Source organism: Podarcis erhardii (genome assembly GCF_964252035.2).
Source record: "Podarcis erhardii genome assembly, chromosome: 2".
Classification (NCBI taxonomy): domain Eukaryota; kingdom Metazoa; phylum Chordata; class Lepidosauria; order Squamata; family Lacertidae; genus Podarcis; species Podarcis erhardii.
In genome coordinates, this window is record NC_138498.1 from 34431067 (window position 1) to 34444626 (window position 13560).

The 13560-nt window shown below is 44.2% G+C and overlaps 1 protein-coding gene and 1 long non-coding RNA gene across 2 annotated transcripts in view; both read left to right on the forward strand.

The window, feature by feature from the left end:
• The window catches only part of NHERF1 (NHERF family PDZ scaffold protein 1), a 57451-nt gene extending 52004 nt beyond the window's left edge, over positions 1 to 5447 (forward strand). Inside the window, exons 5-6 of the mRNA XM_081850873.1 lie at positions 222 to 320; positions 3949 to 5447. Coding sequence (XP_081706999.1) covers positions 222 to 320; positions 3949 to 4128 — 279 coding nt within the window. The 3' untranslated portion in view covers positions 4129 to 5447. The remainder of the gene's footprint in view (positions 1 to 221; positions 321 to 3948) is intronic.
• A 1720-nt stretch (positions 5448 to 7167) lies between these two features.
• Positions 7168 to 9473, forward strand: LOC309335749. The gene is made up of 2 exons (XR_014153706.1): positions 7168 to 7283; positions 7649 to 9473. It is a non-coding gene; the product is annotated as an uncharacterized lncRNA (long non-coding RNA).
• Positions 9474 to 13560: the final 4087 nt, after the last annotated feature.

The following is a 13560-nucleotide window of genomic DNA, read 5'->3' on the forward strand; positions in this document are numbered from 1 at the left end:
CAGCATTCCCTAAATCATGCCAAAGGGGGTAGGAGGAGGAGGAATGTTTTCTTCTGCACAAAAATGTGTGGAACTGACTAGAATTGGGGGTGGATTCAGGGAAGTGATGCAGTGAGTTCTACTTTTGGCAATTTACAAATAAATAAATGCAGCGTGTTATTTATATAGCGATTGCCCCCCCTTTTTTTTGTTTCAAGTTTCTCTTCCCTTCCCTGTTGTAGGAGATCATCAGAGATGACCAGCCTGAGCCTGTCTTGGAAAGTCCTTCAAGCCCTGAGCCGGTGTCTCCTTCTCCGATTCTGAACGAACCTCACAATGAGGTATGAAAGCAGCCTGGGCACAAAGGGAGGAAACCCCAGAAATGGGGACTCCTAAACATGTGGTACAGGCATAGAGCCCCCTCTGTTCATTGAGCATTCATCCTGATTTTGCTGCAGGGTGTTTCCATGGATTCCTCATTATTCATTTGTTCATCCCACACTTTTCGGTGCATTTCCCCATCGCTTTCCAAACTGCAAAAAGTCTGTGCGTGCTTTTAAGTGCATCCGAGGGCAGCACAGCCCTTTAAATCCACTTTCAATACAGAAATCTTAAAGGTATGGTTTATACTTGAGTCCTGCTCACAATGTAGTTAAGAGTCCAGATTCTCTACAGAGTTTTCCTTTGCCAAAGACCAGCAGAAATGATTAGAGAAGTTCCAGTTTGTGCATTAGAGAACCATTTGCAAACTTTCAGAGCTTTACCATTCTTTCTGCTCCCCTGTGGGGCCAGTCATTTTGTGCTGTAAAAATCTAGTTTGCCTGGCAACAACAGCAATTTGCCCTGGTCTTCAGTGTTCCCATTTTCAAATGGGCAGATGCCTCAATTTCTACAAAGCAAGTAATGAATGTTTAGCGTCCCTGACTGGAACCATGTCCAGTTTTTAATTAAATGGCTGAATTATAATCCAGGCGCTCTGTATCAAATCTGCTTAAGGACAAAACTGCATATTTTGTTCGTACTTTTTTTTCCTAAAGCATACTTAATGCTGCTACTTATTATTTTGAAGGGGAAAGGCTATGCAGGGCCCCAGACCAAATGAGGACCCTCATGCATTTGCTGCTTGCTCCAAAGATGCCAAACAGCTGCCAGAGAGAGCAGTTCTGGGGAGGAAACGGGCAGGGCCCTGATCCAGATAAGGAGGATCTTATAAGCTTGGGGCCCTGGGTGGCTTCTCTTTCTGTTGCTCTCTAATAACGGAGAGCATTCCTCAATACCAGGAAAAATATCCAAGGTGGCCACACGCACATTCACATTCATTTCACAGAAATCGCTTAGAAAGTGCCTGCACTTTTCACCCCATAACTTTCTTTTTTAGGAAGGCTAGAAGCTTTTAAGGAAAGTAAACTTTGCTAAAATAAAGAATGAAAGCTCAGAGTCTGGGGCATTTGCCCAGGGGCACCACTGGAAGCCTTCACAGGTATAATGGCACCTGGAGATGCTGGGTTCACTACCCCTGCCCAAAGTTGGCCCATTGAAAAAAGTGTCCTTATAAGTCCATTCAATGATTACCACCACCCCTCCATGATTCTCCTCTGAGTATGATTAGCATTGGATATTACCCTCAATGTGACACCATTAAGCGTTTTTTCTAAAGTTGGAATAATGTATAATTTGACCCTGAAGCAATTGTGATGCTGGCTGCCTGGAAGAAATGTCAGTAGTATCCAAAGGCAACATGATGACCAAATGCAACAATGCGATGTCAATATAAACTCTTTATACTTTCAGAGATTTAGAAGATTTCTGTTTATTTGGTTTTGCAGAGAGTGCATATTTCATATACTTCATATTGTTCAATGTTCTGTATAGATTATATAGAGAGTTTATATTGACATCGCATTGTTGCATTTGGTCATCGTGTTGCCTTTGGATACTACTGATATTTGTTTGCAACACAGGGGTTTAATTGGAAGAAATGTCAGCCTCTCAGTTAAAAAAACCAGACACGTTTCTAGTCAAAGATGTTGAATTCTGATGGCTTCCTTTATAGAAACAGATGTCCTACTGGCCATTTGCAAGGAACCCAAAGGGAGGGACATATTGCTGCTAATTCCAGGCAAACTAGACTTCATATGAACACACAAAAGGCTGGTGGGTCAATAGAGTTATGCACAAGGGCCTGTGTTGCAAGCCAGGCTGTGCTGCTGGTCTCTTAGAAAAGTGTCCTGGACATGGCAGCTGGAGACAACGCCACTGCAGCATACATGAGGCCGGTGTATGGAGAGGGGAGGGAAAGGAAGGAGGAGCAGGGACTGATCCTGCAAAATGAACCCTGTTCATGTTAATGGGTCTGGAGACACCTTTCCTTGTTTGCTGTTGTGCAATGTTGCAGCCTCAAGTGTCGGGTTTGTGTAGGAGGGCTCTCTGTCAACAACCGCCCGCTTCATCACTCCTCTGTTAGTTCTGTTACTGTGTGAGGCCTGTGGTTTTTAATGTTAGGGTTTTAATATGGGGCAATTTGGTGAAGGGCAGTCTTCAAGCAAAGGGGTAAAAGGAGAAAACAAGAAACTAAACACTGTCCTCAGCATTCATAGGAATCAAAGTAGGTCCAGTCAAAAGTTTTGCATACGCAACACAACACACACACACACCAAGTTCCATTTAGTAATTTCAATGAGATTTAGGCATACCAAACCGCAGAGTTAAATGCAAATCCCATTGGTTTCTGTTAGGAGCTTGTGTTGGGTTGCTCTGTCTGTTGTGCAGCATAGAATCTGGGATAGGGGAGTCTTCTCTAGCCAAGCAGTGCTCAGGTAACATGTGCGGGAAGGATCAGAAAAGAAGGCAAGGCCTCCAGCAGAACTTTTCTAATCACCTTTGTTGGGTGTACATCCAGTTCTTGCCCTATCTAGCCCAACAGCCTGTGAAAACACAAGCTTTAATTGCAACATATGAACATAATTAAATACAGAACAAATGATCAACACTGAATTACATCAGTCCCTTCTCTGGAATAGTTCTGTGGCCTTCTCCCCCTGAGAATTCTTGTGAGACGCTGAACATAACACTCCACGCAACCATCTACATTGGGCTTATATATCCTGTGACTTTTGCGAACTACATGTTTCATTGAGCACTTGTAAGGACACCTGCAGCCCCTTAACCGGAGCAGCGGGTTAGAGGTTTTCTGGAACTTTTGCTAGATCTAGGTCAAGTGAGAGAGCCAGGGTGTGTGTGTGTGTGTGTGTGTGTGTGTGTGTGTGTGTGTGTGGAAATCCACATCATTGGACAAGATTTCCTCATTGGTGACTGGAGCAGAATATGCATGGCTGGTCCACTTTTAATTCTGCCAGGCAACCAAGTGTAAATTATTGGACCTACTTATTTCAACGCAGACCTTTCGTGTCCACCCCCTCCTTACTCTAGCTTTTAACTAGTTGTGGCATGATACTCCTTTCTGACTTGGGTGTGTATGGGGGGGGAGGTGCAGTTGGGATGGCTAGGACGCACAGCTTATTATTATTTCTGTTATTTTGTAGAGATAAAAACGTCAATAAAAAAATTAATTTAAAAAACAACACAATTTAATTGTCATTCTATTAAATACGTTGTGCCTCCACTCCTGGGAGGCAACATGCCTCTGAATGCCAGTTTCTAGGAATCACAGACTGGGAGGGTGGCTGTTGCATTTAGGTCTTGCTTGTGGCCTTCACAGAGGCATTGGGTTGGCCATTGTGTGAGCAGGATGCTAAGCCTTGATGGGCCCCCGTTGGCCTGATCCAATCTAATGCTCTTAATTTAACAACAACAACAACAACCCTGTTAGCAATAGTGGTAGGAAACTAGAAACTTGTGTGGAAAAAAACCTTGGATGCCTTGGCCTTGAGTTGTACGTGGAAGCTTAGGTGGGGTCCGCAGAGATTCCTCCTGGCCAACTTATTCTTGCTTTTTCTCTTTGCTGCCCAGTCACCCTTGCAGCTCAACTCTCAAGAGAAGGGAGAGAAGCACAGCTCCGTATCCGACCCAGTTCTTGACTTGGACATCCCGCTGGCGGTGGCCAAGGAGCGAGCTCACCAAAAACGCACCAGCAAAAGGGCGCCGCAGATGGACTGGAGCAAGAAAAACGAACTCTTCAGCAACCTGTGAAGTATCCCATCCCGCAAGACGGGAGGAGGTGGTGCAGGGGCAAGGCCCAGCCAACCTGGCCAACTTTTTCTCCTGCCCCTCCATTTTCCCCCCCTGGAGGAGGGGTTTATTCCCCCACCCACCCACCCACTCCCCTCTTCCCCTCTCTTTGCCAGGGAAATAGGGGCAGGATCGTACACTGTCCTCTGTAATCTGAAGAAAAACAAAATGGCATCATGACTACTCCTGCACAATTCTGGAGAAGCAATTCTATTTTTTAAAAAAGAGAATGACGAGACACTTTTATACACTGTCTATAAATAGCTGAGTAAGTTCCATGTGAGTTTGTGGTGAGGGTTTCTGTGAGCCTGAAACTAATGTGGTGTCCATATTGAGCCCATGGAGGGGGTGGAGGGAGAGCGTACTATGGCCCGTTAGGTCTGAGGAGAAACATGCTGATCTTTTGTTCTCTCCCCACCCCCAATTCAATTGGATTTTTTGTGGGAAACACATGTTCACAATAAGGTTTTTGAGGTTGCCAGGGTTGGGGATTGAGGAGAAAAACTTGTGGTGCTTAGCCCTTCCTAAATTCAAAGTGGTATCTGAAACCAGCCACCTAAAACCAATAGCCCCATGTAGGTTCTCATTGCAGAGATACCCTATTGGAAGCTGACTTGAGCCTTTCATTAAATTTGAGTGCTTAAAACCCTAATTTTGACTTCCAACAGCCATTGGGTGGGGGTTGTGAGCACACGTCCTCTCCTCTTCACAAGGAACCGTTTTCCTTTGACTGGAATGTCTGTCCCTGACACTCCATTTTTATTTTTATTTTTAAAAAGAATTTTCTTTAAAGCAATCAATGGTAAAATTATCTATGGAGCAAGACCCATGAACTTGTTGCACCACTTCCTGTATGTATTTCAAAGCTTTCTGATAGTAAGACGGAACCCTTGGAAACTGCTCTGACTGGAATCCTGTGGGGGGTGGTGTGGTTCTTGTTTTGGCTGAGAGGGGGGAATCTTCTGGTCTAATACAGCAACTGAAAGCAGCCAGGAAATAATATCCTGTCTTCGACTCTCATTCCTGGAGATGGAGCCAATCAGGGTTGGTTTTTTTATGATAATGCTTAATTAACAGTTTATATATAAACTGTTTCATTTTCTGGAATGTTTTCTAATTATAGCTCTCTTTCTCCTCTGTCTGTTGTGTATGTTATGGAAATTATTCCTCCTCTACGGATGTGTTTTGTTCTTGTTTTCCTTGATTGTTTGTTATGAAAAATGCAAGAGAAGAAAAAAAAAAAAGAACCCTGTTTACCAGAAGGAAAAAAGTCACCTTGATTTTGTGTGTGCGTGTGCTTATTTTATGTTTAAATCTTTGTAAAGTTTCAGAGCCTTGTGGGAAAGCTCAGCACAGCATGTGAGCGGTCAACCCCTCCTTACCTTCCAGCCTTGCTCTCCATAGCTCTCAATTCATTACCAGGAGCTGGTTCATGTCAACAGGATGAACTCCAGTACAATAATGCCACCACCCACCCCTCCAGCAGAATCTTTATTGGTTCAACTTACGATGTCCATTTGTGCAGGTCAGGGTGGAGATGGAGAGTGGGGATGTTTCTGAGAGTGGGTTGGAATCTATACCAATCTCCAAGCATAGCAATCACAATCGGCACCACCATTCTTATTTCAGTTTATATCCTGCCCTTCCTAAGAAGCTTGTTTTGCTTTTGCAACACTTTTTCCTCCCCTGGGGGAAGGCATGCACAGTTTCGCTGTTGCAACAGCCATGCATTTCAGGCCGAAGCCATATCGTTAGGGTGGCCATTAGGAAAAGCCTTGGCAAGGAAATGCACCGGGGGGGGGGGAGCTGTCTTACCACCCAATCCCGTGCCACCCATTTTTCTCATGTGCTCACTGGGGGGCATGGAGTTGTTTTGTCCAGAGGCGGATTTGCATTTGTGGGATCGCCAACTGATTTAAAAGCAGTGGGTTTCTTGAGAGCCGCAGTGGCTATTGAATCTTTTACACTGCTGCTCCTTTGTTGCAGCTGAGAACTTGTTTGTTGCTGTACAGAGAAGAACCAACAGCTTCTGTAGAACTTGACCAGCTTTCTTTCTTTAATAACAACAACAACAAATTTGTACAAAGAGAACCCAGTGGGCTGTAAAATGCCGTGCTTTGAGCTCAAGAGCAGCTGTTACCCAGGAAAATCAGGCTCAAGCTGGTCTCTGACCGTAATAATAAATTGTTATAATAAGAAACTCAGGGTTCTTCCACACTTCCTTTTGTGCTGCATTTTTAGGAAACAGGTCTGGGTTTTCCATGTGTGTGTGTGTCCCACACCTTCCCCGGGAAAACCTGTGTTTTACCACTGAATCAGAGCAACTGGCAATTCCAAAAGGCTGCCTAATCGGCAGAACTGGCAGGTAAATTCGTACAGTTGCAAAGAGTGCACAGTGGGTTAGACCATAAAGCAAATTTGCCAAGAGGCCACTTGTGAGTTGCTGAAAGCATCAACATGTTCTTCTGCTCTGGAGACCGAATGGCTAATTCTGTGCTATGCATGGCTAATAAATGACTGAAAATATAAAATAAAAGCACCAACCAAGCAAAATTCTCATTGGCACCTTTAAAAAAGGGGAGGGGGAAGGGACAATTTGTAGAATACTTTTAACAGCTTGGATGTTTTAAGAAATAAATTACTGCAGGCCATATAGGTGCGAGTTTTTAAAAATTGCTAGTGTGTGTGTGTTCCCCTCCCCTCCAAAGTATCACTGCAGGTTCCTGATTGTGAACAGCAATTTCTCTCTGCCACTGTCTAACCCTGATTCAAGTGTGTGAAGCTGCAGTGGAGCCTACCACAGTTCAGAGCCAGGTCTTCTCTTTTGCTACAGATGAAGCCGTAAAATAGAGAGCATTCCAGTTACAAAGTGCTGACCCAGTGATTTCTCAGGACACACTGTGAGGCTGGTGCCCAAAGGCACCCTACATTTGTTTGCTCCCTGAGCCAGAAGTGGGGAACAATATTATGTACAGGAAGGATGCTAGGAAGTAAGTTAAAACAAATCCACACAGCATTTGGCAATGTTAAAAGGCAGCACTTTAAGCACACAGAGAAGAGGGGGGAGAAACCAGTAGCACAACCTTTCCTGACCATTGTTTAAAAACCTTCACCTGGTCTGTTCCTTAAAGGTAAAGGGACCCCTGACCATTAGGTCCAGTCATGGACAACACTGGGGTTGCAACGCTCATCTCGCTTTATTGGCCGAGGGAGCCGGGGTACAGCTTCTGGGTCATGTGGCCAGCATGACTAAGCCGCTTCTGGCAAACCAGAGCAGTGCACAGAAATGCTGTTTACCTTCCCGCCGGAGTGGTACCTATTTATCTACTTTCACTTTGACGTGCTTTTGAACTGCTAGGTGGCAGGAGCAGGGACTGAGGAACGGGAGCTCACCCCGTTGCTGGGATTCAAACCACCAACCTTCTGATCGGCAAGTCCTAGCCTCTGTGGTTTAACCCACAGCGCCACCTGCGTCCCTTAGGTCTGTTCCTTAGCAGAATTCAAAATGCCAGTGCTACTTTCACATCAACTTGCCTCTTTAAGATCTTTCTGAGGCCCATTTTCCAATTCCTCCATCCCCTGCAAGAGGTGACAGACCTTTTGGTGTTGGCCACTTGTCTCTTTTACCTTCAAGGGGATTTTCATTCTGTAATGGTGTCCTTCAGATGTTTTGAGCTACACCGTGGCTGTGCTAGCTGGGGTTGATGGGAAGTTTTAGTCCAAAAGACTAAAAACTACTCCAAGAGGTTCCTATCCTCATTCCCAGCTGAGAGTCACAGTTTAGGAGAGTCCTTTAGTAAGCTGAAAGGTTTGAATATCTCTGCAGAAGGTGGAAGCAAACCAATACTCTTCAACTGGTCCAGATGAGAATGCTTCTGACTGGCTAGCCTTTCCCTGCTGTAGAAGCACAAGGAAGCTCCCTTGTACTGAGGCAGGTTCAATCCCCGTACGGTACAATTGCATATTTGCAGAGAGCTGGACTACATGATCCTCAAGGTCCCTTCCAACTCTACGATTCTATTCAGGGAAGGGTCATAGCAAAGTGGTAGAGCACCAGTTTTTCCTGAAGAAAGTTCTGGGTTCAATTCCTGGCATCTCCCAAGTGGACTGGGGGGGGGGGATCCAGTCAGAAAACCATGGAGTGCTGCTGCCAGACCATGCTAGATGGACCAATGGTCAGCTTTCTATATGTACCATTGGTCCACCTAGCTCATAACGACAAAACGGGATCATTTTACCCTTTCCGCCTTTGATTTTGTAGACGAAATTTATACGTGATGCAGAATAATTGCTTGAGAATGCTAATCCCAAGGTGATTAGCCTCAGTCACAAAAACAGCAGGGGCTGGAGGGGGCCCAGCCAGCCTTTCCATGGGTTAATAATGTCTGTGGATTATTAAAGCGCTCTAATCCCCATGGTTAGGAAAGGGGAGGGAGGTTGGCTATATCGGCTCTATAATCTCTCCCTGACTGGGATAGCTCCCCAGAGAACTCTTCCCGTAAGCTCCACTGATCATTCTAGTGCGTTCCCCCTGCAGCACGGAGAGAGTCTTAGCGTGGGATGCTTGCTCCTAAAGACAATATGAGAGGCATCGGTTACAAGCTGTCACAACTCTATTGGCGTCACAAGATGCTCTGTAGGGACCTCCCCGCAAAATGCCCTGTCTAGGAATGTGGCCGCCCCACTGAACAATGATGGCTGGCCAACTATAGATAAATGCAACTCTGTGGTGCAAAAGGGCTGAGAGATCTGGCATATATTGAGAGTCCACTATAGGTGGGTGGAGAGGCAATAGGTACCGTACATTCTTTTAAAAAAACAACAAAGTTTGACAGTTCTCTTTGGGACCATAACAAATGTGGCAATAATCACACAATTCATTATTGTGGTGAATAAGTTATTACGGTTAACAATATAATTTTAATGATTACAAGCAATTAATAATTAGTAATTGTATCATTTTAAAATAAAACATAAATAGCATCAGTGTGCATATTTGAATCCCTATCATTTATATTTTATTAAGGTGGTTTCAGTTAAAAGAAATAAGAGTGATACAGAAAAGGAAAGTGAGAGAGAGAAAAACAACAAGGCTACTTATTAAAAGCGAAAATATACAAAAAAGAGCAATATATGATATTCCCATACATTCCTGTATAAAGTGGAATTGTGTTATTGTCCTAGTGCTTATGCAAATGTTAATAGCCTGCTACATTTTGTATAAACTCATTCCAAATGTTATCGTATTTTATCCATACAGAGTCTGTGCCTGTAAACAGTCAGTTCATAAACTGCCAGTGATGTCATATCACGAGTCAGTTGATTGAAGGGTATCATATCTTTATTTTTCCAGTTCCTCAATATCAATCTCTTGGCCACCATTAGGGCACGGAAAATCCATTTCCCTTGTCCCGTTGATAATTTCCATATCTGAATCCATATCATGGGTGCAGCAGGGAAGACTGGGTTTAACAATTTCCCCCCTAACATCCGTGGCCCCAATCTGGGTTTTCTGCCCCCCCCCCCATTGCTGCTATTTTGATCAGGAGAAAAGCTCTCTGTAGAGAGTAGCTAAATGCCCTTGTTCCAGAAGCAGATGATCTCTATTTGTAGATGCCCATCAGGGTTTTATATACATTGGGGCTGAAAATGCATTTCTGCCAGATTAAGCACATCAAGACAGATGGCTTTCAATGGGTGTGAATAAACCGTAGAATAAAAAGCACAAAGATCTTTGATGGATTTGACTGGACAAGAGTATACACAGAGTGCTCCCAACAAAGCCTATATTCCTGTGCATGCTCTACCTGAATGTAAGCCCCACTGAAGACAGTGGAACTTCTTTTTGAGTAATGGAATGTGCATAGGATTGTCCCGAAAGCCGCATAACTTGCAGCAGGGAAAACCTATAAGGGTCATGTTCCTCAGATGATGTAGTCTGTGCAATCTTATGGATAAGTTTTGTGGACTTTCAATCTGCAAGTGCAATGCATCGGTTTGTTTTGGCGTGGGCCAAACCATTTGTATTCTTGCTGTGTTGATCTAGGGTGGTGTTGTCTCTTAACTGCATCTGTAGTCTTTTTAACCACTCTCGCCCAACAATAAAATTGGACTGGCTGGCTGACATTTAGTGGGGGAGCTGGGCAGTCCTGAGGGATGTTTTATTGATAAGTAGACAGGGTAACTCTGGATGGTGGTCTACGAAGTTTTACTCAAAATAGACCTACTGAAATTAATGCACCCAACTTAGGGCTCATACCACTTTTTGCCCCTTGCTTTCTAGGCACATGTCTGCGCTTTAAAGCAGTGTCCAAGCGCTGTTTTTCTTTTTACCCAGTGCTGCTTTCCCCACAAAAACTTGCTCCTTAACACTGAATCAGAACAAATGGCAATTCAGCATTGTTCCATGAAGAAATCCCACTCACATATTGTTGCCAAGTGACAGTCCACTAGCCACAGAGTGACCAACAGGGTTTCCACAGAAGATCTTCAGTCTTGGCTTGGTCTCTGTGCTCTGGAAGTTGGTCTGCTAGGTACTTTGTTTTGCAAGTCCCATGCTGTGGAGCACTCTTCCAGCAGAAATGAAGCAGGCATCCTTGCTTTTGACTTTCAAGCATCTCTATGAAACTTTTTTGTGTGCCCCAAATATTTTGCAGCTGCTTTCATATTTTTTTATATATAAATTAGTCATTAATCATGGCATTATTTGTCCTCCCCTTGCCTTAAAGTAGCACCTCCTGGGAGCTGGAACACGTATCTTGCTCCACGGCTGCCACCTTGTGGCACGTGCTTGGCCCATATTTATAAAGGCCTCTTTGATACTATGCACTGAAAGCAGTATCGTACCACTTTAAACCACCGTGGCTCCCTGCAAAGAATTCTGGGAACTGTAGTTTGTTAAGGCTGCTGAGAGTTGTTAGAAGACCCCTTTTTTCCCTGCACAGAGCTGAAATTCTCAGAGTGGTTGAACAGTCAATCCCACTTCCTGGGGAAACTCTACTTCTCAAGATTCTTTTGGGGGAAGCCATCCTCGACTGGCATTTTGGCAAATGCAAGTAGATGTGGAGGAGAAGAAGAATAGTTTGGATTTGATATCCCGCTTTATCACTACCTGAAGGAGTCTCAAAGCGGCTAACAATCTCCTTTCCCTTCCTCCCCCACAACAAACGCTCTGTGAGGTGAGTGGGGCTGAGAGACTTCAAAGAAGTGTGACTAGCTCAAGGTCACCCAGCAGCTGCATGTGGAGGAGCGGAGACGCGAACCTGGTTCACCAGATTACGAGTCCATTGCTCCTAACCACTACACCACACCGGCTCTCAGGAGTAAGGAATCTTTGGTGGTTCCCAAATCTATTGGTTGCAGAAACATAACAAATGGGCTTTCCAGGCCACTAACTGTGGGACCTGAGTATAGCAGCAGTGTTGGATTTTTTTTAGGGAATTCGCTTCTGGGTCAGGAGATGGCATCAACAAGTGAGCCTATTCAGCCTGGTACAAACAGATTGCTCCCTACTGCCTCTACAAACCTGTTTCTTATCTGGATTTGTAGCCATTTGGGGTTGCTATTTACCCAATTAAATATCTGTTTCTGCAATTTGCTGCTGCTTCAGTTTAGTGAGCCAGGACAATCCCAGTTTAGTGGGGATGTTCTGAGTCTTCGGTTAGCAAGCATGTCACTCCAGGGAGTTCACAGGACTCTGCTAAGCAGGAGAGGGTGCACAGGGGTGAGAGCATCAACTGTCCAGGGCCATTTTCCTATTCCTGAGGATTGCTGTGACGGAAAGTGCCAAGTAGACCAGAGGTTGGTTGGTGGTGCAGTGCCATGGAATCCCACCAGAGTGATGTAGCTTACAAAGTACTGGGCCAGAGCCTCGTTCTGATTGGCTGTGGGTACAGCTAGCTAGAAGGGGGTGGAGACAAGCACTTCGTGAGGGAAAAAGAAAAGGCAGCTGAGAGTTTTTGGTTCTTGGGGTTCAAGAGGGATAAGAGGGATAAGAGTATAGCTTCTGAGCTGTGTGTGTGTGTGTGTAATTCGCCCTGAGGAAATATCTACAGCCAGAAAAAGAACCCTCTAAGCTTAGAGTGAAAGATAGTGCCTTTTAATAGTAAACAGACAAGTGAGAATTGGGAAGCTGAATTTGAGGCAGGAGAAGTGGAGTTGTGAGGGAACACTTTACTTGGGTCTCCATTCAGCCTGAGGGGGGGATAGATTTTCTGGAGAAAATCTTAAGTTGTTTATTTCAGTGTTTCCCAACCTTGGGTCCCCAGCTGTTTTTGGACTACAATTCCCATCATCCCTGACCAATGGTATTGCTAGCTAGGGATGATGGGAGTTGTAGTCCAAAAGCAGCTGGGGACCCAAGGTTGGGAAACACTGGTTTATTTAACATCTTGTTCAGAATTAGAAGCCTGTGACAACCAGTGAGTGAGTGAGTGAGTGAGTGAGTGAGTGAGTGAAAACACACACACACACACACACACACACACACACACACACAACAACCACACTTTCTTGAAAGCATTCTATTTCCCAACACAGCGTTCATTTTACCAATTTTGTTGTAAAATTATTATTTTTTTCCTGCTTAAGTTCCCTAAGTCTCCAAACACCCGTTTCTTAAAAAGCAAAAATAGCCAGTAAGTAGTAAGAGGAGGCACACCCCAGAGCTTTAACATCATTTCCTTCTGCAACACAACCCATGACTGTAGAAATTCTGTTTTCTATATAAATTTTTTATTTGGTTTTTCAAATTAAAATTTTACAGAGATATAGCAAACATAAATCATAAAAACAAGATTCCAAGGAATCTCCTGGACTTCCATCCTCCCCTTTGTCGGTCCTATTATTTCCTCCTGCATCTTTTATGATGATCCAAATCTTTTACATCTCCATTGTGTCCATAATTCACCCTTAAACTACAAGTGATATTCCAATCCTGCTAACAATTTTAACTACTGTAGAAATTCTTGTGTGTATTATGCAAATGTTCTTAGGTCAGCCTGGTCCTTGTGAGGGCAGCAAGTGTCAGGTGCTAGGAAAATGAATTGTTGTGCCTGACACCCCTCAATAAATCCTACATGTGGAAGTATTTTTATGCTATTCATATTTACTTGAGAGCAAGTCCCACTGACTCTCAAGTCCACACACACACATTTGCACTGTTAGAGGCTGTGTACACACTCCTGTTTACTCTGCAACCAGTGCAGTCTCACTGCTAGTTTGGGAAGTGGCCTATTTATGACATTAGCCACAATCCATAGTTCTCCTGTACCTGTCCTGTTATTTCTTATGAAATACTGCATTTTGATGTGTTTTTCCACAATTGGGGGGGGGGGAATCTTAGCTGTGATTTAAGCTGGCACTGTGCATGTACACAGCCAAAGAGTGGTTGTG